General features: G+C 47.5%; 2 protein-coding genes across 2 annotated transcripts; one reads left to right on the top strand and one right to left on the bottom strand.

Annotated features, from left to right (window-relative positions):
* Positions 1-1,691: 1,691 nt before the first annotated feature.
* On the bottom strand, positions 1,692-17,689 carry AP1G1 (adaptor related protein complex 1 subunit gamma 1). Its single transcript, XM_014057352.2, has 23 exons — positions 17,413-17,689; positions 13,843-14,046; positions 12,148-12,272; positions 11,600-11,741; positions 11,208-11,304; positions 11,042-11,118; positions 9,883-9,978; positions 9,719-9,799; positions 9,542-9,640; positions 9,228-9,283; positions 8,843-8,956; positions 7,766-7,906; positions 6,914-6,968; positions 5,178-5,300; positions 4,995-5,084; positions 4,757-4,884; positions 4,319-4,423; positions 3,523-3,664; positions 3,224-3,353; positions 3,040-3,132; positions 2,313-2,473; positions 2,086-2,184; positions 1,692-1,862 (listed from the first exon to the last, which is right to left on the bottom strand). Exons 2-23 carry the CDS (start codon positions 14,041-14,043, stop codon positions 1,761-1,763), a joined length of 2,457 nt encoding a protein of 818 aa, XP_013912827.2. The 5' UTR covers positions 14,044-14,046; positions 17,413-17,689; the 3' UTR covers positions 1,692-1,760.
* Positions 17,690-18,440: 751 nt separating this feature from the next.
* Positions 18,441-22,352, top strand: ATXN1L (ataxin 1 like). Its single transcript, XM_014057372.2, has 2 exons — positions 18,441-18,536; positions 18,614-22,352. The coding sequence occupies exon 2, from the start codon at positions 18,642-18,644 to the stop codon at positions 20,610-20,612; it is 1,971 nt and encodes a 656-aa protein (XP_013912847.2). The 5' UTR covers positions 18,441-18,536; positions 18,614-18,641; the 3' UTR covers positions 20,613-22,352.
* Positions 22,353-25,620: the final 3,268 nt, after the last annotated feature.

The following is a 25,620-nucleotide window of genomic DNA, read 5'->3' as shown; positions in this document are numbered from 1 at the left end:
AAATAGCACTTGCAGCCCATCAGAAACACTTAACCAGCCCCACTTCCCTCATGCATGCGTACATTCCCTTGTAACTTTACTCATAGGTGTACAAAGTGTTGCAGTTGCCTGTGACAGGTGAGCCACACTGTGGCAGATCTTAGCTTACAAGAGGAAATGCTAAGACAATTTGAGGAGGGATGTAGGAGAAAAGGGATGAGCAATATGGATAATTGGCAGGCAAGACTATCATTCAATTGCCAAGGACACAAAGTACAGGTAGTCCTTGACTTATGGATACAATTGGATCTAGAATCTTAATTGTTGAGTGAAGCAGCCATTTAAGTGAAACACAGTAGGACTGTTATTTTTGTTCTCTGCTCAAATACAACTGGTATTTTCAGTTGTAGTAATAAAAGACTGCGTATACAGGGCTGAGTGATAAAAATATGCGTGTGGAAACATCATAAACTTAGAAGGGCGAAGTTGACTCAGAGCAGTCGCCTGTTGGGGAAGGGGTGCAATACTATCAACCTGGTTGATAAACAAACTGTATTGTGTACAGATTTGCTACGCCATGGTGCCCAGTTCTTGGAAAACAAAGACCCCTCATACTTACCAGAAGCACATCCATGGCTTTTTCTGCAAAGCAGGCAGGGATCCAGGATAGGAGTACAAAGGACTCCTTTATATAAACACTTCTCTTAGTCTTTCACTTCTGCATTAGGACTAGTTCTTGCTGAACTTTTGCACCACTGCATTCCCCATTTGGAACATGAAGTTCCATACCAGTTATTAAAAGCAGGACATCTCATTAAACCAGATGGTCTTTATTTCAGTGCCAGTATTACAGATACAACACAAATGTCCCAGAAGAACAAATTCAAATGGAACCCAGGACTGACAGACTCGGGAAATGAAAGGGGGCGAGGGGGGGGGGGACGGGGAAGCAGCTTTGCAGTGGAATCTTGAGATGAGTCTTTCTGCAGCTAATGGGCCCCCCCTCCATCTCTAAGACGTTTGCCCAGGAACACACTCTTCCTTTCTACTCATCCTACCACAGCTGGCAGCCAAGGAACAGACAAAAGGAGGTCCGAGATTTGGGATGGGGCACATTGAAAAACGACTTGCTAGAGCAGTCAGTCTTGTCCGTCATGATGCTTCTTCAAAGAGGCACTGGCCCAAAATGGGCTTGGCTTCACTGCCCAATGTCCTGCCAAATCCTCTAAGCAGCGTTTCTGTCCAGAACAGCAGATCCACACAGGGCTCAGATCACTGCTCACCAAGGGTGCAGTCATGTGTAGAAAAGGGCTCCAACATCAGGGGAGCCCGAGGAGAAAAGAAGGGCACCAGCTTCCTTGAACAAAAGCGTCTAAAGATGGTAACCCGGTAAGGAGGAGCCAAGCCAAACCCAAACCCATCTCACCCACCCATCTGCTGGACACAAGGCGGCAATAGCAGCAGCAGCAGCCCCCTTCTCAGGGGAGGGGGGAGAGAGCACGTCTCCCAACGCGCTCCCCCTTCCCCAAACAAGGGAACGTGGTGGTGGTGGTGGTGGCGTCTGTGGTGGATGGGGAAGTTCAGCAGTTCAGGAGGGGGAAGAGAGAGTGCGCAAGGTTCGAAAGAGAGATGCTTCAGGATGAGCAAGGCCGGTGCTCCTCGTCCCCTGCAGCGGCAGCAGCAGCAGCAGCAGCTCCTCCAGCCACGGGGAGCCAGCTCTGGAGTCACAGGCTCTGCCCAACGTTCCTTTGGCCAACCAGGTAGGGAGAGGAGAGCAGAGCTCACTGCCAGGACTGGGGGGGGAAAGAGTTGACCTCTGCCAGGTCCTGCATCGCTGAGCCCTTGTGGTTGTAGGTCAACTTGATCCGCATGCGGAGCTGTTGCTGCAAAAAGCCAGAGAGGGGAAAACTGAGCAGCGGGTGGAGAGGAGGAGGCAACGTCCCGCCCTGGCCAGATAAGACCCGGCCAAGAGAGGAGCCAAGCGAAGAAGAAGAAGAAGAAGAGGAGGAGGCAAAAGCCACACCTTCCTTTGCCCAAGGCTCTCTTGCTTCCTTTGGGCCTCCCCTGCCAAAGGCCACCCGAAGGGAGGCGGGAGAACTTGTTTACCTTTTGCGGATTCAGGACTTTGATGACTTGTGTGATGGTCCCTGTGTTAAATGCTGGGATGCTGCTGCTGCTCGGAGACAGGAGCTGCAGCTGGAATGTCTACAGGGGAACAAATAAGGGAGCCAGGCTGATTTCCCGGCAATCCCAAGCAGGAAACATTTTGATGGCCAACCCCCCCAACCCCCCCCAACCCCCCAAATCTTAGGTGAGCCTAAGACCGGACCCACCTTTGGTACCGCAGCCTGGAAAACAAAATCTGTCATGTCCACATCAGTGCTGTTGGAGGCCTCTATGGTGATGACGGTGACGCTGGGGTTGGTGTTGGAGCGCTCAAAAGCAAAATCAATGTTCAGCCCGTTCTTGTTGTAGGCTGTGATTGGAGGGATGCCTGTGGAGAAGCAGCACTGCTGAGGTCCTGGGGCTGCCTGCAACCTCCCTTACTTTTTAGAAGCTTGGATTCCAACACCCTCACAGGCGGGGATGGGAGGAACCATGCTGCAGGGGAATGCCTGGCTTTTGTCTCATTCTCCTTCTAATTCCGGTGCAGTGTCCTGGCAACTGCCTGCACCGGCCCCTGTGGTTTCCTTGTCTTTGGAAGGGGCTTGCCGTGCCTCCTTCCTAAGGCTGGCCCAAGGCCCACCCAGCTGGCGTTGTACCTAAGGTGGAACGAGATTTCACAGACTCCTATTTCTAGTCTTTTCCCTTCACCATGATACCATGCTGGCTCTAGAAAACCAGGCTATGGTAATCAATATGACACCACAACCCCACGAGAAGCTGTCCTGTTTGCTAGAGTAGGTTTCATCAGCAATACCCTTTTGTTTTTGATTGGGGTTCTCGGTCATCTTGGGAAATATCTTCAATAGGAACGAGCTGGGCACATTTCTACATGTTAGCAATCTCTTTCCATATATCAGCCTAGCTCCTCATGTCCAGAGCGTTCTACATTCTCACCAGAAGGTACATCATTGAAGATGGGTGGTGAAGAAAGTCCATCCAGCAGAAACGGAGGCTGTGGTATCTGTGGGGGGGCAGGAGCTGGAGGACCTGCAAAAGAAACACACAGAAAGCCCTATGGCTCCCCAAAATTGGGCTTCCCACCATCTGGTTCTTCTCCCACCTGAATACAGGATTTCACCTGTTGTTGGATTGAGATCCCCAAGGAGGTCCAGTAGCTCCCCACCAGCAGAAGCTGCCTTGCTGGAAGGGGCCGTTGATATGACAGGAGTGATGTCATTGCTTCCCAAAAGATCCAGCAGGTCATTGGCCTAACGCAAAACACAGAGACAACCCATTAATCTATCTAGACAAAAGAGCACGCGACTCACCCAGGGAAGCGGCTAAGCAGGGGGATTTCTGAAGAGGAGCAGCAAGAAAACCATCAACTGATTGTTTAAGTCACTCTTGTTGAGAGCATGAAAAGTTCACTTTTCTTACCTGGCTGACTGGTGGCAGGCTGGTCAGAGGCGGCTTGGTCTCCAAGACTGTTGGCTCTGCTTCCCCATTGGGCTGAGTAACATCTGTAGGACCGTTAGATGCCAATTTCTCCAGAACCGGCATACGTTCAAGCAGAGCTGACCTGCAAGGGAGCAAGGTAACCAAATCCTATGGTTCTATTCACGTGACTAACTGGGGTAGAAGGCAATTGCCCCTGTTGCAGAGTGTCTCTCTGAGAAAGGAACAGGAATGGCCCCAGCAGAGGCACATCAAGCCATCAGGTAAGTTCTTTCAGCTGGTAGCATGCTCTTGTCATGTGTGCTTAGGACATAGCAAACAGATCAATAATAGGGGTTTTCTGTTAGACACAACATAGTGCACAAGAACAGTGTCATTTTATCTGGTCTTAGGATATATTAGGCTACATGAACTCAGCCAGATGTAGTTTTGCGAAGAATTTAGGAAGTGGCCAGTTACAATTGATACACTTCAAGAAATGCATGATAAGTATTCTTAAATTTCAGAAGTGTTTCTTAGATAATCTTATGTCGTCTACTACTATCTGCCCATACTGGAAATGTGACTTCTAAACTAATTAGAAGACAATAATTATCCTCCAAAAAGGTATTTGCTCTTCAATAGAGCCGCTCAGTATTTCAGGGCAATGGCAGGATACCCAACTGAGCAAAGATATAAGAGCTGTGATATCAAGCCTATCTTTCAGCAGGAGGAGTCCCTCTTCAGCCTCGCCACACTGGACAATGAAGGGCTTGGAAAGGCGACCTCCAGGACTCACCTCATGTGGTCATACTTTTTGAATAAGGCATTGTACTCCACTGCCCTCTGCTGGAGCTCCACATCAATGCTGCTGCCATAGATAGAGACCACCTTCTTAATGCGACTGCAGAGAGAGAGAGAGAGAAAGGGAAGAGGGAAGAAGTGGTGGAAGCAGCAGAACGCTTACTTTAGCAGGCCTGCCAGCCCCAAGCCTTTCGCTACAGCAGGTTCGAGACACAACTACCGTGGCCCTGGGGGCACCAAACGGATTCCCCGTGGAAACATCTGGCCTCTGTCACAAGGTTTTCCTCTGTGGTTCAAGAGAGGACTCAGCGCTGAAGACTCCTCTCCTCAATGCCAGCTTCCTGGAGAGTTTGGCTCTTTCCAGAAGCTTTTAAGCAGAGCACGAGAGACCCAGCTGCAAAGGCAAACCTCTTCCATACCCCAGAGGACTCACTTGACTGTGCAAGTGAACCGCGTTGACAGTTTCATGATGGCGGTGAGGGCGTAGCCCCGTGTGACTGATGCCGTCAAGTTGGAGACAAGGATACTTTCCAGGACATCAAGAACTTCCTCCTCTGTGACCTGGGCAAAGGTTTGGACAGGGGTAAGGAACCAGGGAAAAGCAGCCGCCTGGCCAAAAGCTTGCGCTTCAGAAGCCACAGCCATCCTCCTCCCTTCCCCAGTCAACGAACCTGGATCGGCTCTTCCTCCTCACACTGACCGGATACCAAGAGATCCCCATATTCACCAATGCACCAGGAAGCCACCTGTACCAGGGTTTGCTAGCAGAGGAGAAGGTGACACTTGACGGTTAGGCCATGTTGCCTACCTGGAGGCAATCGAGTGTGTTCCCGCCCACCCGCCACGGGACTTACTTGGGAATAATCTCCCAGAATGGCTTTGTAGAGTTTCTGTACAGTGTAGGCATGCATCTCCATGCTGTTGGTAATGAGCTGGATAAGGTTGGGCACAGCATCATCACGAACGTAGCTCCCTGCCTGGAGAGGGTGGGGCAAAATGACAGGATCACACCTTAGCCGTGGTTTGGCAGTTAGAAAGCGGTTTCTATTGGGGAAGCTACAGATGTTGGACCAGAAAATTATATATTCAAGTGGGGAGGAGGGGTGATGTATATAAATATATATAAAGTTCAACTCTATAAATCAGCTGCAATCAAAATAAAATGCTACACCAGTATAATAGTTTGCAAAATTCTATAGTCCAACTCTCCTCGAAACACCTCAGTCAGTAACTGTTATGATGTCACTGAACAAATGGTGGTTATGACCAGTCCTCAGAGTTCTGCCCATTCCAACAGCCTCTCATATGCCCAATCAAGATCTGGGCACTTGGCAATTCATTTGCGTTCCCCACTGGTTGCTGCACCCTGGTTGCTATTTGTGACCATCCCTGCCAGCACCCACAGAAAGTCAGTGGCAGAGCCAGCAGGGAAGGCCACAAGCCTCCCTATCTTCTCTCATGCACAAGGGCCCACAACCCCCTTTCCGCAGACCGCTACCAGGCCGCAACTCATAGTGTTTCACTTGTGCATGCAGGGAGGGTTAGGGTTAGGCCTCTGCCAGCCAGTGGATCCAGAAAGGTTGGGGAGCAGTGCCACAGCAGTCCTGCATACCCCCTACAACCTCCCAAATCTATGCCTCTCACATGTGCTCCTGCAGCCCTTGCCATTTCCCCCCCCCCTTTGCATTATTTAGCAATGGAAATTCCATTCTCAAGTGCTGTTGTCAAAGACTATGGTGACCCTCAGAAAAAGAGTTTTCCACTGTACATTTGTAGAATAAACAGAGAAAAGGCTGAGGGATTCTTAAGTGGCCTTGCAGTTCCAAGAAGGAGAAAGGGCTTCTAAAGAGGTTGACACAGCACAAACTATTTCAAATGGTTTTCAATAACCTGCATTATTTGCAGATGGCTATTGCAAACAATTATCTATTGAATGTACGAGTTCTCAATGACTGAGCTGTTTGCTAATTGCAAAAGACAATTTAAACAAGAAAACCAATGTGAGTAAAAAGAACAGAGGCAGCAGAGGCTAACAAAACCAGATGGGGGAAAAAAAGGGTGTGTGTGTCAATCACACTTGTCAAAGGCCATGTGAGGGGCCAGGCCTTCAGGGGCGTTTGAAACACCAGTAGGATGATGGGCTGTTCAAATCTTGGGGAGAATCTAATTTCCAAGGGCTGCACTGAATCCGAGGAAGCATTGAGATAGATGACACTATTTAATTGAAAGAAGCGTGTCAACTCTGCCAGATTGAACCACTCGGGCAGATCTAATAGGAGACGAGCAGTCCCTCAAGTGAGGCCCCAGGCCATCATGTAGGGCTTTACAGGCAGCACTTGAATCACACCCAGAAGCAAACTCACAATCAGTGTAACCCCCGTCATTTGTGGCACGCCTGGCTAATAACTGGGTCCTTCCTGCCCGCATCCAGCAGGAGGCGTCCCTGGCCCTCTTTCAATGCAGCCAGTCAGACTGTGGCGAGCAGAGCACAATCCCACTCTGCAGCCACTAAACAGTGATGCACCTGAAGAATGTCTGCTGCCTGGCATATATGAAATCATGGTGAATCCTCTGTAGAAGCCGTACTTACCGTTGTCAAGACGCGCATGATTGTATCTATGTGCCAGCGTTTAGAAGGAGCGTATCTGGAAAATCAACAAACGTATGTTCAGAGAGGATCATACGCCACTATCTGCCCAACAATTTCCAAATTTCCCCACATATTCAGGCACAATACTGGAGTAAACTGGATTTTGTTGCAGACATTTGTGAGCTGAAGTTAAACCCTGCACTGGGGCAAAGGGGGATTTCTGGGGGAGCAGTGAGGATGATGATGATGATGATGATGATGATCATTGTTAGTTCAGTGCTCAATGGCATCTGGGCAATCTTGCAGGAAGCACGGCCTAACGACATGATTCCAGCACGCAAATGTATGCCTTTTCTCCAATGGAGTGCAATTTCCGTAGCTGTTCAAGTCAACACAGCAGCTAAGAGTGGGATGGCAGAAAAGAGTTCCACTGTGAACGGCAAAGAACCCCACTACTTCCCTTGCTTAGTGCAAAAGCCTCTCCAGTCAGCAGCTTCTGATCCAGACACCAGTAAAACCCAAGGCAGCCCTTTTATATGAGATAAAGCCTCTTATACGATCAGTCAGTCAGCAGGCTTTCCCACAACACAGCCTCTGAATCAGGCAAGTCCAACCTGCGGCCCTGGACAGCTAGTACTGCAGCCCCACAAGATCGTAAACTTTTAACATTATGTGATTTATATACATTAACTATATTATATATGAGGCCCAAGAGAATTCCTCTTCACGCAATGGGACCCAGGCAAGCCACAAGGTTGGACACCCGTGTTGTGAATGTTGGTGGCAGAACTAGAATGGGTGGCAAGACTGGTCATACACAAATCTATGGAAGCTCTTAAGAAGAAATCTTACTTTTCTGCTGCAAGAAATATTCCTGATGCGCAATCAGCCTTGAACTCAGGCTCACAAGAATCCAGAAAATATAGCAACTCTTTCATCATTCCCCGAATGTTGTTCCCATTCACAAGAGCAAAGCTGAGTTCCATTGCGCGCCTGGGAAAGGTGAGAGAGGAAAGGGATTCATTAGCCATAGGGTATCATCAGGAAATGACACCAAACTTCAACTGATGCAGAAAGAAGAACCATGGCACCCCTGAGAGTATTTCTGGGGTCACAGGTATGCTTGCTGACTTGTGTCTACCAAATCATTCTCAAGTGTCCTATATCTGCATGAATCAAGAGGCCAAATTTCTTAGCACTGTCAGATTGTTTCCTCGCCAATGAAATTATCAAATTTTGAATAGGTCTCAACCCAGAAAGAACCCTCCCCTCTGTTCGCCAATGGCTAAAATTCCACAAAGCTGAAATTCTGTAGGAGGCAGATCTCTTTTTGATGCAAATGTAATATCCTCAATGCTAGAAAGGATGAAAAAGGTATCAGTGAGTAGACCTAACCTGAAAATTACTGGTGCGTCTTAAAAGTGCAAAAAGTTCTATTTATCTATTGTGGGACTGCATTTTAAAACTGTGGGTAGCATCCGTAAAATGCTGTGAGATTTGAAAAATTAAATTTTATAGCCTCTGCCCCACTTACCCCTGCTGGCTCTTACAACTCTACCCCGCCTTTCAAATCTGATAAGTTTTTCAATGAATATTTAGTTCTCAACATCAAAACATTTAAACAGTAAGCAAAACTGCAAGCTATTTTTAGGGCAAATCATTATTTTTTTCTCCAGAGCAAAGGACAAAAGAGTTTATTATAATGGGTAGATTATTCCAAAGATCTCCAGGCTGCTGGGATTAACATCTTGACACAAAAAGCAGGCAGAATCTTACAGAAGCCACGCTAGGGAAAACACAACACTTTGGATATAGTACTTGGCTCTCTGGGAAAGCCTAGCTTAAAAAGAAAAAAAGGCAGAAGAAACACAGGGCAGCTAAAAAGTGATCTGTGATCACAGCCTGGTCTTCTCTTCCAGCTTCATTCACCGTTTGATGGAGACATCCAGATCCTTTAAGCAATCCACAATGGTGCTCCGGTGTCTCTGGACAGCATTGTGGTCAGTCTGCACAGTTTTTAACAAGGACGTCAAGGCTACATATCTGAGAAACAAGAAACAAATACTTTAGATGATGGTGGCTGCTCTGTAGCACACAGCAGAAAGCAAAGGGGCAGAGTCAAGTCTACTCAAAGCTCCCAGAATCAATTTTGGCCAGCTAAGCAATAAAAATATCTCATTGTGACAAAAAGACCTGGATTGAACTACTGTATCGGAGCGAGCAAAAACTATGTTCCTGGCCACACTTAAGAGATGCCTGGTGCTGGGCAGAATGTCAGGTCAGTTCCAATCATAACATGCATTGATAGGCTTACCTTATATTCTTGTCATTATTGAGTAAAAACCGACCAAGAATGTTAATGGCCAGAACCTGCAGAGATAGAGATAGATACGGTCACAAAGAACCTCTTTGTTGGGAGGGGGCGGGTGGGTGGGTGGGATAGAGTGGGAGTAGCAAGGCAAGACATTGGTCAACCAAGGAATGAAAGCATATAGCTAAATCCCACTGGTGCCCCAATCAGACTTTTCCTTCTGAAAAGTTCTGGTGCTCCTGAGGAAGCCTGGAAAAACGATGCTGCAACGTGGCAGCCATTTTTCCTTGTGGACCCACAAAGCCAAAGTGACGTACTCGCAGGCCGCTCTCAGACTTTATGTCCATGATAGTTAAGACGGTTTCATAAAGAATGGCATTTCCCACATTTTTGCTTGTTTCCGTGTTTGTGGCCACCTGGAATACAGAAGATGGTTTACAATTTTCTGGTTTCCAGTCCAAGATTTCCCAACCACCTGCCCACAATCCTCTCACCTGTGCAAGAATGTCATTCATTGCTTCGCTGGAGTCGTCATCATTTCGGCCCAGAATTCTCAGCAACCGCAGGATTCGAACCTAGAAAAGATTTGTTGTTTCAGGTTCCTGAAGATGCCTTACACAGCAAGCCAATTCTGCTCCCTGCCTTCAAAACAACCAACCTGCAGGAAGGGGTCACTGATACCCGAAACATCGTGCTCCGGGGAATAGCCTGACATAATAAGGTTTTTCAGAATGCGAACAAGCTGAGGTACAAGCTGAAAAGAACAGATATCAAGAGTTGGATTTTAGATTCTACGACCTGTGGTTCTTTTTGACAAATCTCTCACAAAGGAAAACCTCTTTGCTTAACTTCTCCCCAGCATATGTAACCATTAGGGTTGCTTTTTAATGCAGTCGGATGGCAGCAGTCCCATATCTCAGCACAGAAACTAAAAAAGACAGCAGGTGAAGTATGGAAAGTGGTGGGGTGGGGTGTCATCATAAGACTGATGACAAAAACCTTTGAATAGGCTCAGGTGGCTCCTATTATTAGGAGCCCACTGAATTCAGCCCTGAAATGTTTGGAACCCAGCCCATCCTTCTCTCTGCCTCTTTTCTCACTACACACGTCCTAGGAAAAGACGCCAGGAAAAGGGGAGCAAAGTGTTGCGGTTACAGCAGTGCAAGTCTCTCCAAGTCTAGACTACCAGGGTTAATCCAGCAGAGAGGAGGAGGAAGCGCATTGGCCTATACCAGCCTAGAGCAAAGCATGCAGTGCGTTGGGGTGGGGGTGGGGGGCGGAAGCAGGGGATTGGGAGCACCTTCTTACCTTTTCATTCTAACCCACCATAGCAGGATTCCAAGCAGAGAAAGGGGACAAAAGAGACGAAGGTAAGTACTGTGCAGAGAAGACTCAGCTTGCAGCATCAACCACCATCACCAACCTACTCAGGCAGCCAGGACACTCGGGTTCTCCTCTCCCAACCACAGCCTTCCCCAAGGGACCATGGCGTCTTCCCTTTGCATCCACCGGGGCCAGGCAAGGGCTAGTCTGCGCCAGCCTCAGGGCTAAGCGACAGAAGCAGCAGCAGCAGCAGCAGAAGCAACTCCTGCCTTGGCATAGATCACTTTCAGGTACATCTGATAGGCCATTTGTTCGTAAAACAGAACAAGCCGAAGGTATTCTAATAGGCGGAAAGGGGAGCCACTTATCATGGGTGTGTCTACAGGGCATGAAATACACATCCTGTCCCACAACCAGGACCAGAAGCTTATCCTTCTCGCTCAAAGGGCAAGAACAGGAACCCAACTGCACAAAACTCTCACACAGTCTCTCACCTTTCTGAAGTGGGCAAGCATATCTGGACTTCTTTCACACATTTCAGTGAGGAGGACAACAGAGGTGTGCAGGACACCTGTGTGAAAGAGCACATGAATCCACATTTTATGTGGCAATTGCAGCACAATTTAATGGAAAGATGCTGTGGTTAAAAAGAATTATTACCATGGTTCTTCTCATTCAGCAGGTTTTTTGTGGCTGGCAAAAACATCTCCATCAGCTCAGGCACCTTCCTGATGACATGGACCGCACATAGGGCTGCCTGTAAATGAATCAGTGCATTTTAAGTACCTTCTCAATCCTCCCCAAAGAAGGCTATTTTATTTGAATTTTATTCAAGTTCTGGAATTTACAAAATTGGGCAGAAACATTTGAAGCTTGCGAGAATAGGAGATAGACACAGCCAATAGAAAGGCAACAAGTAGGGAAATGCTCCCATAGGTACAGCTTCCTTTCCGACAGCTGAAATGAAGTAAGCCAAAGTCTTAATGTAAGAAGAAAGACCATTTCACCAGCCACTAATGGCAGAAAAATGCCCGTGTCTCTCAATCAGGTACCTTTTTCCTCAGGTAGGAGTTAGACGTCTTCAGAAGCTTCTCCACCTCCCCAGCAAGGTCCCGGCACATTTCAGAAGAGCCCATGCAGCCCAAGGTGCAAAGTGCCAAGCCCTGCACATACTGTGTGCTGTGATTAAGGTCACTGCAGATGGAGAAAGCAACGGGTCAAGGAAGTACCAGGAAGAGGCCAGGAACTGGGGGAGGAACTGCATCAGATGTTGTTTCTGGACAGCCAAACTCAACTCTGTGTGCATTGCAAATGAAATAGTTTCTCAACCAACAGGAAGCCTAGGGTCAAGAATCACTAGTTTGACTGCCAAGCTACCTCATGCACATAAAGATATGCCAGGCGCCTACATGTCGCAGGTGGGAAGTTTGTACTCTGTCCCAGCTCATCTCAACTATCTGGCTGTCTCTTACATTCTATGCAGGAACGCTTCTTTTTCTGCCTGAGGTAGGGGAACACAGACTGCTCGGAATCAAGTCCCAAGCGCTAGATGAAGATTTCTTACTCCCACCCTCAGTCCCAGGAAAGCAAGCAGCCTTACTTTTTGATGCAATTGGTCATGAGGAGATGAACATCCTGCCTCTCATCCAGGAGTAACATGGCTCCAAGATATCCAATGCGCTTGTCTGTGAATTTCTGAGAGGCAATCAGCTTTAGGCACTCCAGCTGCAAGGAAGACAGTGGAAGCCCGTTTAAGCTTTAGCATTTTTATTACAGAAAGATCTTTGCATGGCCAAAGTGATCCCCGCCCAAAAATTCAAGGCTGTGAATAAACTTGGAGAACGTTGGCTGCTTGATACTCTTGTGTTTCCAATGCCCAGATCAGCCTTGGCTGCTACTGGAGAAATAAAATCTGTGTTTACAGGGCAGTAAGGACCAAAAATCAACATTTCCCTTTAGAAAAGTATAATGTGTCACTTGGACTGCAAATGAATGGAAATGCTCAAGGCATCTCCAATTCCACATGCTCCTCCCTTGCCTTGGCAGGCCAATAAAAAGATTATAGATTCCTACAGCACTGATGTATGCATATAGGTATAATATGGTCACCACTCTCACATGGAGATCCCAGGCAGCTAACATTCAATAAAAACATAATTTAAACTGAACAAGTGCCAGGCCAACCAAATGGCAATCTTCTAGCTCAACCCCCATTCTAGAACAAAAACAGTTTATAACATTGCAAAAAGTTCTCTTTTATTAGTTTTCAAAACACAACTGTAAAAAAGAAAAACCAAGCATGGATGTCAAATCCCCCCATGCCCAAAATAAAAACCCACAGGATAAAAGTGGTTGTCAAACAAAGAAAAAGTAAAACCTGTCACGTAGCATAATGATTATATCCACATCAAGATTAGTAAGTCAGAAATGTGAATTACCCATGCTGCCCTTGGGCTCACAGGATCTCAATATTTTTAAAGCACTTACACAGCCATCTCAAAAGAGGATTTGGAGAAATTAAACGAGAAAGCTTTAAGTTACCTTAATTGCATACTGATGTGGTTTTGGCATAACTGAGGTTGACAGGAGTAAACAGGTGTGATTTAAAGGCGTAATGTTTGATTTTGATTTTATTATTATTATATTTATATGCTGCCCTTTTCCCCCGAAGGGGACTGCACTAATGTGCAGCCTCAACGCGGGTTGTCTCTATCTGTATGGGCTGCTGCTTTAGAAATACTGCAAAGATAGGTTCACTGTGTGCTCCTCCATTAGTAGTTTTCAAGGAGCAACCACACCAATCAGACAATAGGAAAATAATACACGTGTGTGTTTGTGTGTGTGTGTTATGTAATGATGGATGTCATCTGCAGCTACCTCTGTTTCAATGGGCTTGATAAATTCTGCAGAATGGTATGGCATGAGGAATAGGTAAAGGTGCATCATCTCACATCTGGGGGCAGAAGAGGTGACCTATTTGTTCCAAGTCAGATCAAAGCTGACTTAATACCTGAAGTCTTATTTGGAAAACACCAACCTGGGGAAGGGCCTTTTGCCTAAATAATACCCATTATCCTATTTTTCTGAAATAACAAGGGCTGCCATGAAACAAAACTCATGCTGCTGTATAATGTGAAGAAATACTTTTTGCCATCAATGGAAACTGAGAACCTCTTCCTCTGGTATCTCTCTCCTGCAGGAGTTTCCAGAAGTTTTCTCCCACACTCAAAAGGGTAAAAACTGTAAGGCACTGTGACTGCTTGCCTGTTTACCATTTCAAAAGAAGGTTGCTCACCTGTCCAAAGTGGGCAGGATAGCCCAACATGTGCATGTACAGCAATTTAGCTACATTCCGGCAGCGATATGTGTTGTCCTCTTCTCGAAAGGATGATCGGATAGCAGCACATTCTTTCTGAATCATCTCTCTTTCTTCAGCCTGTGTGCGTGCAGTCCGGATGGTCCGGATCAACTCCCGGAGTCTGATGGGTGCTGGCATCCTCTAATAAATGGAAGATAATGAAATCAATGGCTGTAGATATATGACTGTTGCAGAATTTCCCAAGTAACAACCTCTTTGGTAATCTTGTCTCCATTTCCACTATTTCTTATGATTAATTCAAGGCTGCCATCCTAAGCCAGCAGTCTCAGACTATTCTATAGAGTGCAACCCATGGATGTGTGAAAATAATAACACCCCTACTACTTACAAAGAATACCTGCCTGGAATTAAAATAGAATGTATCTGTATTTCCTACATTTAAAAAAAAATGCTGTATTCACAGCAGCCCAAAATATGGATAGATACAGGTAGTCTTCAGGTTAGGACCACTTGTTCAAATACCAAATTATGACTGATAGTTATTACCAGTGATTGGAGTTGCAGCCATTGCAGGGTATACCTATGATTGTGTCCTTGTGATCTGGGTACTCAGTCCCCAGCTTGCAACTCTCACGCCGCAATGTGCCACAATCACCTGGTTTCTGATATTCCCTGCTAGTTTCCCAAAAACAAAGTCAGTTAAGAAGCTGGCAGGAAGTCCAAAGTCAAGGCCATGTGAGCTTCTTGCTTAACAACCCATGCAGCACCTTTGGGATGGCTGTTCTAATTGTTTTCGGTTTTTTTACCAATTATCTGTGATTTGTCTAGCAATTTCTCTAGATCAATGCCAACCAAACTACAGAATTACAGAAGCCTCGCTTAAAATATGAAAGAACATCAATACAAGTAAAATTTACTCAGTTTCATTTGTTTACTTCATGTTTTCCAAGAGTGCTTCTTTATACATATCTGCGTTCTCTCAACACTCTCTGCAATCTCTTCATATGATCATAGTAAACTTATCACGCTGTTTTTTAGTGTGATAAGTCAGAAGACGGTCAGAAGATGGATATGATATCGAAAACGTTGTTAATTAGCAACCATTCCCACCCCCAGCTACCAGAAGCAAGCTTTGTTTAGTGTTAGGACTAGCTCTTCCAAACTCTTAAATCTAAGATGACAAATCCCCCCATTGCTCGTGGACGGAGCTCTGCTAACCAAAGTCGAAAAAGTTTGTTCAAAGACATCTGTATTAGCAGTCTTCCAACTATTTTCATTATTTAGATCCAGTGTCTGACTTAGAGAGCCATTCAGAAGAAGCAGCATTACTTAAGATACACCAAGGTGTACTTGGTGTAGTTTCAGAAATGCTTCTATAAGAAGCAATGAGAATCCTATATACAAATAAGTGATATTAGGGTTGGATTCATGTATCACCCTAAAACATAGCTTCTATGGCTGTGATTTAATTGATCGCACTGAAAGCTAGGGGAATCTAATGGTTAATATATAATCTGGGGGGACCCAGGTTAAAGTTCTGTAATTCAACCATGGAAGATGGTTACTTGGGGGAAAGATTAAAAAGAGAGTCCCACATGTACCACCTTGAGCTCACAAAAGAAAAACAGGATACAAAATCAGTCACCAGGATGCTTCACACAATATACTAAGTTATGCTATGATTTATTTGGTGTTGTAGCATGCTATATACCGTATTCACTAAACCATGGATAAAAACCAGCAATGTACGTGATGAACTAACCCAGATAGTATTTTACAAGATCCATTTTCATAGACACAGGTGCATTTTTCAGATACAAATTCTTTTCAGAGGAGCTTGCTTACAACAAACTTCCATTTTTGCTCCTGAAAAATATCACATACATTCCTAGAAGCTTTCCCCTCCACATGGAAATTTAGAGGTTAGTTTAGGATTTATTATATTGTATTACATTAAGATTGAGTCAGATAAGAAAGCAAACTAACAACACTGTAACATAAAGAAAGCCGTGTGAAGGAACAAATTAAAATGATGTACTATAGACAATTGTATAGAACAGGGGTCTCCAACAGTCCAAGTCTGTGGACTGGCACTGGTCCGTGGCACGCCAGAAACTGGTCTGTGAAAACAAGCGAAGCCCCATCCATGGGATGCAGGCAATAAGCGAAACCCAGTCTGTAGAAAAATCTCTTTCCACAGAACTGGTCCCTGGTGCCCAAAATGTTGGGAGCTGCTGGTAGAGGAGGAAAGATAAAAGCAAGAATTAACGTCTGATTTGCTCAGTAGCACACACTTTCTTCATGACTGTGGGACGAATGCACCTGAGGGGGGAGGCTGTTCCATTATATTGGAGCCACAACTAAGAACTGCCTCTGCCCCCCCCCCCCCCCCGGGCCCCAATACTTTGCTCTCCTATGTGGAGTATGGACGTGAATGCACAGCATGGGCTGATTAGAACTGAAGGAGAGTACCTAGAAGTTCAGACCTTATAGGTTAAGACCAGTACTTTTAATTGGTTCTGGAAACTTCAGACTATATAGTATACCTGCTATCACCTAAGGTGCTGACTAATTCAATTCTTGAATTAAAGGTGACCTATGTAGAGTGTGCTGTGGTAATAAAAACACAAAATGATATGAGGAAATTGCTGCTTTCCCCAAAAATCGCAACTGGAGGTACCAGCTGGAGGTAGGCAAAAGCTCAGCCAGTCATAGGCCTTTAACAGGAGCTATGAATGCAAGAGAATGCTCAAATCATAGATATCTGAGCCCAAGAAGAATCTTAATAGTCAAATATACAGTATTGCAAATAAAATTACGTTTTGCCATAAGATGCTCCCGTATAGCAACATCAACAGAAGTGCTAAACAAAAGCATGGCAGGGATTTACCCATGGTCAATAGGCTAATCCTACAAACATTCAACGCCAGAGCTGCACTTAGAAGACCTCCCAATTTCCCTGTTTGTTTCCTTTTATCTTCCCTTCTCTGGGGGTCCTAGCTTGTCAGATTCGTAGCTAATCAATTGCTCTGAAAAAAGAACGAGGTGGAAGAAGGCAATCAGAAGGTTGAACCACTTTGACTAACGGGGGTGGGGGGTGGGGGAGGTGGGGGTGGAGCCAGAACACTAAGAACTGGAACTTGCAAAACGGCCACTCAGGTGAACACGATCAAAAAGGAGACAAACTGCTTTTCCTCGGAGAACAATCCCGATGTCAGAAGTCGCTGATGGCCTCATAGCTCTAGCTTACTATTCTGGAGGAGAGCCGCCCGGCAACGCCGTCGTTCCGGGTTTCCCCGAGCGGGACAGCGAAGGTAGGCCTGGGCTGAATCCTCGGGGCCGGGCCGGCTCTCCGGGGCACGACGGCCCAAGGCGATATTAGGGCTGAGCCGAGGCCGGGCCCGCGCCTCCCATGCGGAAAAAGGGCCGCGCCAGGGCGCCGGGAAAAGCTCGGCCAGCCGCGAGAGGGGAACTGGAGACGCACCGGCCGCCTTGGGGGGAAACGCTCCGGCCCAGCCCCCCGCCTTTCCCCGAGGGCACACTCACCGGGCAGGGTCCCTGCAGCGATGGCGGCGACAGCGGCAAGAGCCTGGCATCCAAAATGGCGACGGCGGAACCAAAGCACCGATACCGCAGGCGGAGGAATTCTGCGGCCGGCACTTGCTGGCTTATCTCCGTCTGGACGCGGCGGTTACTCGCTAAGACTGTTCGGCGGGCAGCCCCCGGGATGACCCCTTTTCGGAGCCCCGCAACTCCTGCCGCGCGCGCGACTGCGGCACCCGCCCGCAGGACTCGTTTCTCAAGCGGAGGCGTACGAGGTGGGGAACACGAAGACCGCTCCGCGGCAGGCACTGATGACGTCAGACGCCTGCCGAGTCACCGCGGCTGTCGCGCCGGCCATAACCGCCCGGCTGGAGCTCGCTGACGAGTGTGAAGGTTCCGTCCGGGGGGGGGGGGACATCTCTTCCTGGGCGCCTGTGAAGCGGGAAGAACGGGAGTTGCGCTAGTGTGAAGAGGCGTCGCGGATGGCCCCGCCCTCCAGAGCAGGTCCCTCTGCCCCTCGGGGAGGAGGGGGGCAACGGCGTTACGGTTGAAAGTTCGGGTGTGGAGGGGCAGCCTCCAGCCTGCTGGAGAAGGCGCGGGAAATCCCGGTCCGAACGCTCCGTCCCGGGGAAGGTGCCGCGGGGACGGGAAAAAGACCAAAGAAGTTCCGTGTGTCTACCGCTGGCACCGAAGGTTTGTCCGGAGCTACCCTTAGCCGGGATCGGGATGGGGGTGGGGGGCGGTGGGGGCGCTCGCAGAGACCTCAGACGGTGCGAGAATGTTACGGAAAGTTCAGCTTAAGACCGGAACTAAGCCATGAGAGCCGGGTTAACCGGTCCCGTGGGGAACCGGAACGGCTTGCTGGCTCCTCGAAGCAAAACGCAGTCCCGGCGAGCGAGATTCAAGCGCGCGGCGGTGGCGTCACGTCCCAGCTGCTTCCTGTTGAGTTGCTACGGCGACCGCCGGCTGGGGAGAGACGTCACCTCAGCGCGCCCTCTCGCGCCTCGCTGGCATCACATCCGAAGCATTTCCGGCGCGCCGAGGGCGGGGAGCGGCAGCGGGATGGAGCCCGGGCGAGGCGGCGGCGGCGGCGGCAGAAGTGCGGCAGGCGGGCGGCCAGGCGGCAGGTGAGCCAAGCGGGCGCCGGGCGTCCGCTCTCCCGGCCTCCGAGCCTCTAACGCTACTGGTTTCTTTGCCTCCGCAGGTGAGGCCCCGTTCCGCCAGCAAGCGCCATGAGGGCGGCCCAGGAACGCGGCCAGGGCCGCCTCCCGCCCAAGAAGCGAGAGCTGCCGCCGTCCGCCAGCGGGGGCGACGGGTCGGCCAGGCCGGCCGAACGGGATCCGGCGGTGGCGGCGGAGGCCTCGTCGGAACGGGCTCAGGCGGCGGCGGGCAGACTTGCCCGCGCGCCTTCGCGCTACACCGAGCCCGGCGACGGCGACCTTGACGGCGACGGCGACCACCCCAGGGAAACTCTGGGCAGCTTAACCATGGACCAGTACGGCTTGTACAAGGTGCCTGTGTCCTCAACCACCCTCGCCCCTGTGGTGAACGTGAGCACGCTGCCTGGTGCTTACGGCTTGACCTCGCAGCGGCAGCAGCATCCAGGAATTCCCTATCCGCCTATCCATTACACGCAGCTCCCTGCCAGCCCTTTGCAGTTTGTGGGGTCGCATTACTCACTGCCCTACGCTGTGCCTCATGGCTTCCTCCCCAGCCACTTGCTGTCTTCTTCAGCCGGTCTCACCGCCTCTCATGTCCCTCACTTTGTGCCCTACGCACCAAATCTTCTGGCCAATGAGTCCTGTCCCTCACAGGTGACCCACACCTTTGGCAAACCACCTGCCTCTGTTTCACCCTCGGGCCCTTTGCTGCCTCATATTGGAGGTCACCTTCTGGACGTTTCGCAGGGTCAGATTCCAATTTATTACCAGATGTCCCGTGTGCCAGCAGGTTACTCGACATTTGAGGCTGCTGTTGGTCTGAACTCAGACCAATCTTTGCAGGAGAAGCAGCTTGATTCCAAAAGATTCGCAATGAATGGGCCACAAAGGTCTGCTTTGGGGGCAAAGGAGAATGAAGCTGAAGGGCAGTGGCCAAGGACTGTTGAAGAGTACAGTGGAAGTACTCCGGTCTTGAGAATGGAGGTATCGGTGCCATCTCAGCCAAGTACCCCAGACCTAGAAGTGCAGAGGGTAGTGGGAGTTCTCTCAGAATATCCTATTTGTTCTGCTCAGCAGAAGGATAACTTCAGCCCCCTTAACCTGTCTCATCGTAGTGCTGCAGAGCAGAAAGAGGAGTCGGGGAGGAACGTGGTACAAGTTACTGCTGAGAAGAGCCATTTGCAAAGACTGTCTGTGAAGTCTCCCGAGAAGCAACTCTGCTCTAGGCAGACTCTCAAAAGGTTGACTCTGGTCAATGGCAAACTAGCCTTAGGAGCCCTTCAGCCTACAGTTCAGGAAGGCCTGGGAAGAGTGAGCCCTGACGTGCCAGCCCAAGAGACGCAGCCGGAGGCAGCTTTTGCCCACTCCCAGGGCCACCTGCCTTCCCACTTCATGAAAGGAGCTATTATTCAGTTGGCTACTGGAGAGCTCAAGCGCGTCGAGGACCTTCAAACCCAAGACTTTGTGCGCAGTGCAGAGGTGAGTGGCGGCCTCAAGATCGATTCCAGCACAGTGGTGGACATCCAGGAAAGCCCCTGGCAGGGCTTTGCGATGCTACATTTTGTAGTTGGAGAGCAGCAGAGCAAAGTGACCATTGATGTCCCCCCTGAGCACCCTTTCTTTGTGTATGGCCAAGGCTGGTCATCATGCAACCCAGAGAGGACCGCTCGGCTTTTCTCCCTCCCTTGTCATAAGCTTCAGGTGGGAGATGTTTGTATTTCCATCAGTTTACAGAGCCTGAATGGGAAGTTGGTTCCACAAAGTAGTTCTCAGGGCACCATCCAAGAGAAGCCAGAGCAGAGTGGACTAATCCTTCAGGAGCCACAAGGTCAGGTGAGGGAGAAGACTCCATTACAGAGAAGGGTAGGAGTGTTAGGCTTATCCCAGGAATCCCCCTATCTGGAACCCATTTCTGTATATGACTGGGCAGGTCCCAGTTTTCAAAAAGTAGTGGAGGAGCCTCGCTTATCCCTGCTTCGCCCTTCATTTATTCCCCAGGAAGTCAAATTGTCCATAGAGGGTCGTTCAAATGCAGGGAAGTGAATTCTGATGGTGGGTGAACCACGGCCATGCTGGATAGTCTGGCCACTAATCAGTTTCTCTTGACACCCAAGAGATGTCCAGCTCCTCCTCCAGCTGTGTGCCTGAACCATTCTACCGGCAGAACTTCTTCCCATCTTCCCCTGCTTTCTGCAAGGTGAGATGAAGAGAGGGATCACAGGTCCCTTAAGACGCAAGCACTTTAATCAGACACTTGCTGATAAGTAGCAAGATGCTTTCACCAAGAGAGAAAAAGAGTTAGTCAGTCAGTGTGGGGGCTAAGGGAATTGTCCAGTCTTCTGCTCAGGTCTTGGTCAAGATATTTTGACTAATTGGTCTGGGCACTGCAGCAGTCCAGTTTGGGAGTTTCCGTGCCTCCTAAGGGAGATAGATATTTGTCTATCTTATTGAGAAGAAGCATCTAGCAATCCCGTTCAGAAAATCTGCTACCCAGTGCATAGTTTTGTAACTGTTGCCACATAGAACTAAGGCCTTTTTTAATAGGAGGGAAAGTAGATAGAAGCAGAACAAAGATTTCTGCTTATTGGCAGACCCCTTAAGTTTGCTGGCTCTGCATCCATTCTGCTATAACATCCCTGCCCAGGTAACACTGTTCTTCCATGAAAGCCGCATTCCGTTTCTGCTTTGGCTGCCAGTCCTTTCTCAAACATCCATTGCTGAGCCAGGGTTCAACTGTGTAGCTGCAAAGGCTATGGTGGAGGAAAGTGCCCTTTATAAACCTTTGCCGGCTTCAACAGAGACTAAAAAAGGGCAGTAGACTTTTGGATTTTAGCAAGCAGTAAGTAAAAATGCTAAGTGGCTATCAGTTTTGGATCTGTTGCACTGGAAGTGATGCAGAGTTGCTTCATTTCATGGTGCCATGCTGAGCATCTCCCCGTCTTGTTACTGTGCTCTTAGCTCTAGGCAGAAGTTTACTGTGTTGCCTAGTTTGGTGTAATGACAAAATCTCCCTCCAAAACAGCTGTTACCACCACCACCCTGTCTAATAATTCTAAATGGATACCTTGGCTTATTTCTCACCTATCTTCTCCGATCCAGCGTGACTTCAGTTCCACTGCTTGGCAATTCTGATAGACCAGAGTGCTGGATTTCTACATCAGCCCATCCCTCATTCTAGATGAAAGGTGACCTTGCTTTTTCTGCTGGGCTCTTTGCTGGTTTGTCCCGAAGACCCTGGCGCTTTGCACTATTCCTAGCCACCTTTTGTCCAACGTGTATCTGCCTTTCTTAACTTCCTCTCAGGGTCCCCTGAACTTCCTCCGTGTGCCTCCTGGCCAATCTCTCTGCTCCTCTGTCTGATGCCAGGTTAAGGGGCAGCAGTTTCATGGCTGCAAACAAGTTTAATCCTTTCTCTCAAAATAGGTAGCTGTCTCCCGGTTGCAATGCCAGTTGTCCATAGTTGTTGGAACGTATACCTTCAGTTTTGGACAGCTCAGCCGCGAGGGTCCAAAGTTTTGTTTGTGTGCCTGTGTGGCAGACGGCTCACCCTCCTGTTTTCAGAGGCATGTCTACAAGTTGACAGGACAGTTATAAGTTGCAGGCGTGTCTTTAGTCATTGCTTCGCGAGGCCCACAGAGACCAAGAGAGCCAGCTACTTAGAGCAATAAGCTATTCCTCTCATGTGACACTACAGAAAGTTGTGCCCAATTCTAGCAATTGCAGGGGAGGCTTCCTAATACCCAATATTGTGGGGTTGGCATCTCCCTGGCTGTCCTGTTGCCCAAGAACAATTCATCATTTGTCAGAGGCCCTTTCCTCTCGGGAGTTGCTTCAGTGGCCCCTTTCTTCAAGGGCACCTTGGCCTCAGAGGAGAGCTCCCTGAAGGGCCCGTGGAAGGGAAAGCCTTTTGCTGCCAATCGCGAGGGGGTCAGGGCAGGCCCCAAAGAAGCTCCTCTGAAGGTCCCTCTTCCTCTCTGGGACCTTTCCCAGACAGCACCTTAGCTGGCGAGGATGGGATGCCGGAGGCCACCAGAGCTGCACGTGTTGCAGCCCTACAACCAACCCTCATTTTTACTCTCTAGCCAGCGATATACTGGCCAAGGCCTTAGGACCAGCCAAACCCCCAACTGCTTTTCTCCTCCCTGATCTTTTAATGCCACATTGCAGTCTAAGGAGGTTAATCTATTTTATTGTGCTTTTTTGTATCTGTTTCAAATAAATCCACATGTACTGTATATTTGTATTTGGGGTGAAATCCTTTTTCCTGTTTTATGATTTAATATTGCTGTAAATGCAGGCTGTATTTTTATTGTTAAGCTCTTCAAATTTGTTCCATTTAACTTGGCTACAAATGGCATAACACACACACACACACACACTCACTCATATATACACATGTACCTACCTAATCATATGCCAATAGTTTTTTTCTTTTGTGGAGCAAATTCTACCCAGAAGGCAAGGACTGGAATGCCAACTTGAAGAGCCAAGGTGGCGCAGTGGTTAAATGCAGCACTGCAGGCTACTGCTAGATCAGCAGGTCAGCGGTTCAAATCTCACCGGCTCAGGGTTGACTCAGCCTTCCATCCTTCCGAGGTGGGTAAAATGAGGACCCAGATTGTTGGGGGCAATATGCTGACTCTCTGTAAACCGCTTAGAGAGGCCTGAAAGGCCTATGAAGCGGTATATAAGTCTACTGCTATTGCTATTGCTATTGCTATAACTATAACTCAGCATCCTTTTGACAGTTTAACATGACTGTTAGTAATATTCACAGTAGATTCATTCATGGAGAACAGGGTGCTGCAGAGTGACAGATCATGAAGAACTCTCCTTCCCTCATTTTTCATGGTTTCCCCCCTATTGGTGGTAATAACAACTGGCCTTCAAGTGTGACATGGATGCCAAAGACATTCACTGGTTTTCACTGTCTTCCGACTATACAGTCGTGCTCAGTGTGAAAAAGGAAGACTTGTGCTGATATGGTCAAAATGGACAGAAGCAGTTCATCAAAACCTATGCAGCTCTCTCAGCTTACTTTTCTGTTAGCAAGTAATATGTTAAGACTGACAGCACTTAGGGTTGTCCCCAAACAACAGTTTTTAAACAACATTCTTAAAAGTTTGCATATTTGTGTGACGGCCTAATAAAGACATTGCTGTAAGATGGATTTGGGGATTTTTCTTATAGGCAGCAAAACTCAGTTGTTTTAAAAGACTGTCAGAGATTGAAGTTGGTCCATGCCATGTTTGGATTTTTTAGACTGTAGCTAATGTCAAAGCATTTAGGATTCAAAAGAAAAACCAAATGGCTTAAATCCCAGGATTGTGAACCAAAACATGCTAGACAGTTTGACTATCTGGTCGTACCTTAAAGAGAACATATGCTTACTATTCATATATCCACACTTTTCAAGGAGAACATGAGGTATTGTTTTGAAGACCTTCCTGTCCAGAAGATAGGGGAACTTTGTAATGAAGTCAGTTGTTAAGGATTAATGTGAAAAAAAACCTGCCAAAGATTAAACAACAGAAGATGAATGTCAGTAGACAGTGGAAATTGCCAAGAGAATCTGAACCTGAGAGAGTTCATGAAAGAATTTAAGAGAATTGTAGGGAGCAATTAGCAGTATCACATCTGTGAAGATGAAACAGACATGTAAAAACAATGTTTTCCAAAAGATCTCTTACCTCAAAGTTTCAATCTCAAATTGGTTTGCTTAAAGATGCAGTTGACAAACAGTAAATAATTTAGCAAAAGTGGAAGGAGATTCTATTTGGTAAGGATAATTACCATCTGACAAGATATTCTTTATATGAAGCTCTAGTGCTAAAGTGTTTTTTTTAATATTCTGTAAGCCGCCTTGAGTAGCCATGGGCGAAGAGGGAGCAATATAAATTTAATGATTAAGTTGCTAGGGATTAGATGACTTAAATTGGGAGCAATTACTAAAGATTTTAATTGAACTACAGCAAATTTGGAGAATGCCACAGTGAACACCAGGCTGAATGAGTTCATTCTACACACCAGCACCAAAGATAGTGCAAACTGTTGCACATTATTCTTAATTTCACATTTAACAAAATAATTAAGATAATCTAGCACAGAATGGAGTGGGAAATGTCAGATGTTCAAGCTTACATTAGAAAAGGCAGAGGAACAAGGCATTGCAGATCCATATTGAATAACTGAGGAATCAATATTAAAAAGGGGTGTGCTTAATTGATTATAGGGAAGCCTTTGGCTATGTTAAACAAGGGTGCTTAGGAAAATGGCAATCCCAGAACATCTTAGTCTTCACATGAAATTTACAGGAAGCCACATTCCTGAAAGAATGTGGAGAGAGACTGGCTACATGTCAAGGAGACCAACAAGGTTGTATACTCTTCCCTAATTCAACCTATATGCTGGATATTTATTGAAGATCAGATTGGAAGATGAGTTTTAAAACTGGAGGAAGAAACGCCAAGCATCTGTGCTACATTGTTGATATTACTCCAATAACTGAAAAAAGGAAATGTTCTGCAAACTCTGATCAAAGTCAATTGGCTACAATTAAATAAAAAGACAATCTAGGAATAGGAATAGAGGCCAGCCCTAGAACTGCCCGTGAAGATCCTGAAGTGCCGTGGATTACTTGCCTCTTTCAGAATTGACTGTCAATAAAGGAACATGCATCACAAAAAAGTAAGCTGCAGGCTAGCACTTGGTAGGCAGCAATGAAGTCTTTGGGGGAAAAATGTTCTGATGTCATGATGTATCAAAATTAAAAGCTGGTTGGATGACTTTGGGCCAGTCACTCTTGGCCCAACCCACAGGGTTGCCAGGAAAATAGGAATATTGTATGCTCATTGCCTTGAGTTGCCTCTGTTTTGCAAGGTGGGATTTAAAAAAAACCCATATGGTAGGTAGTGTTTTTTCCTGTAATACTATAGATGTGAAAGACTACTGATGGTGTGCAGCCAAGAGGAGGAGAGATGTAGTCTTGAGCCTCCCAAGAGCTCTCGGCTTCCTTCCACAGACTAATGCAACCAGCACACAAGACCAGAAG

The sequence above is a fragment of the Thamnophis sirtalis genome, unplaced genomic scaffold (assembly GCF_051295495.1).
Source record: "Thamnophis sirtalis isolate CommonGarterSnake01/CBP01778 unplaced genomic scaffold, rThaSir2_p1.2 scaffold_14, whole genome shotgun sequence".
Classification (NCBI taxonomy): Eukaryota; Metazoa; Chordata; class Lepidosauria; order Squamata; family Natricidae; genus Thamnophis; species Thamnophis sirtalis.
Note: the sequence above shows the minus strand (reverse complement) of the source record. Positions and strands in the feature narration are given on the sequence as shown.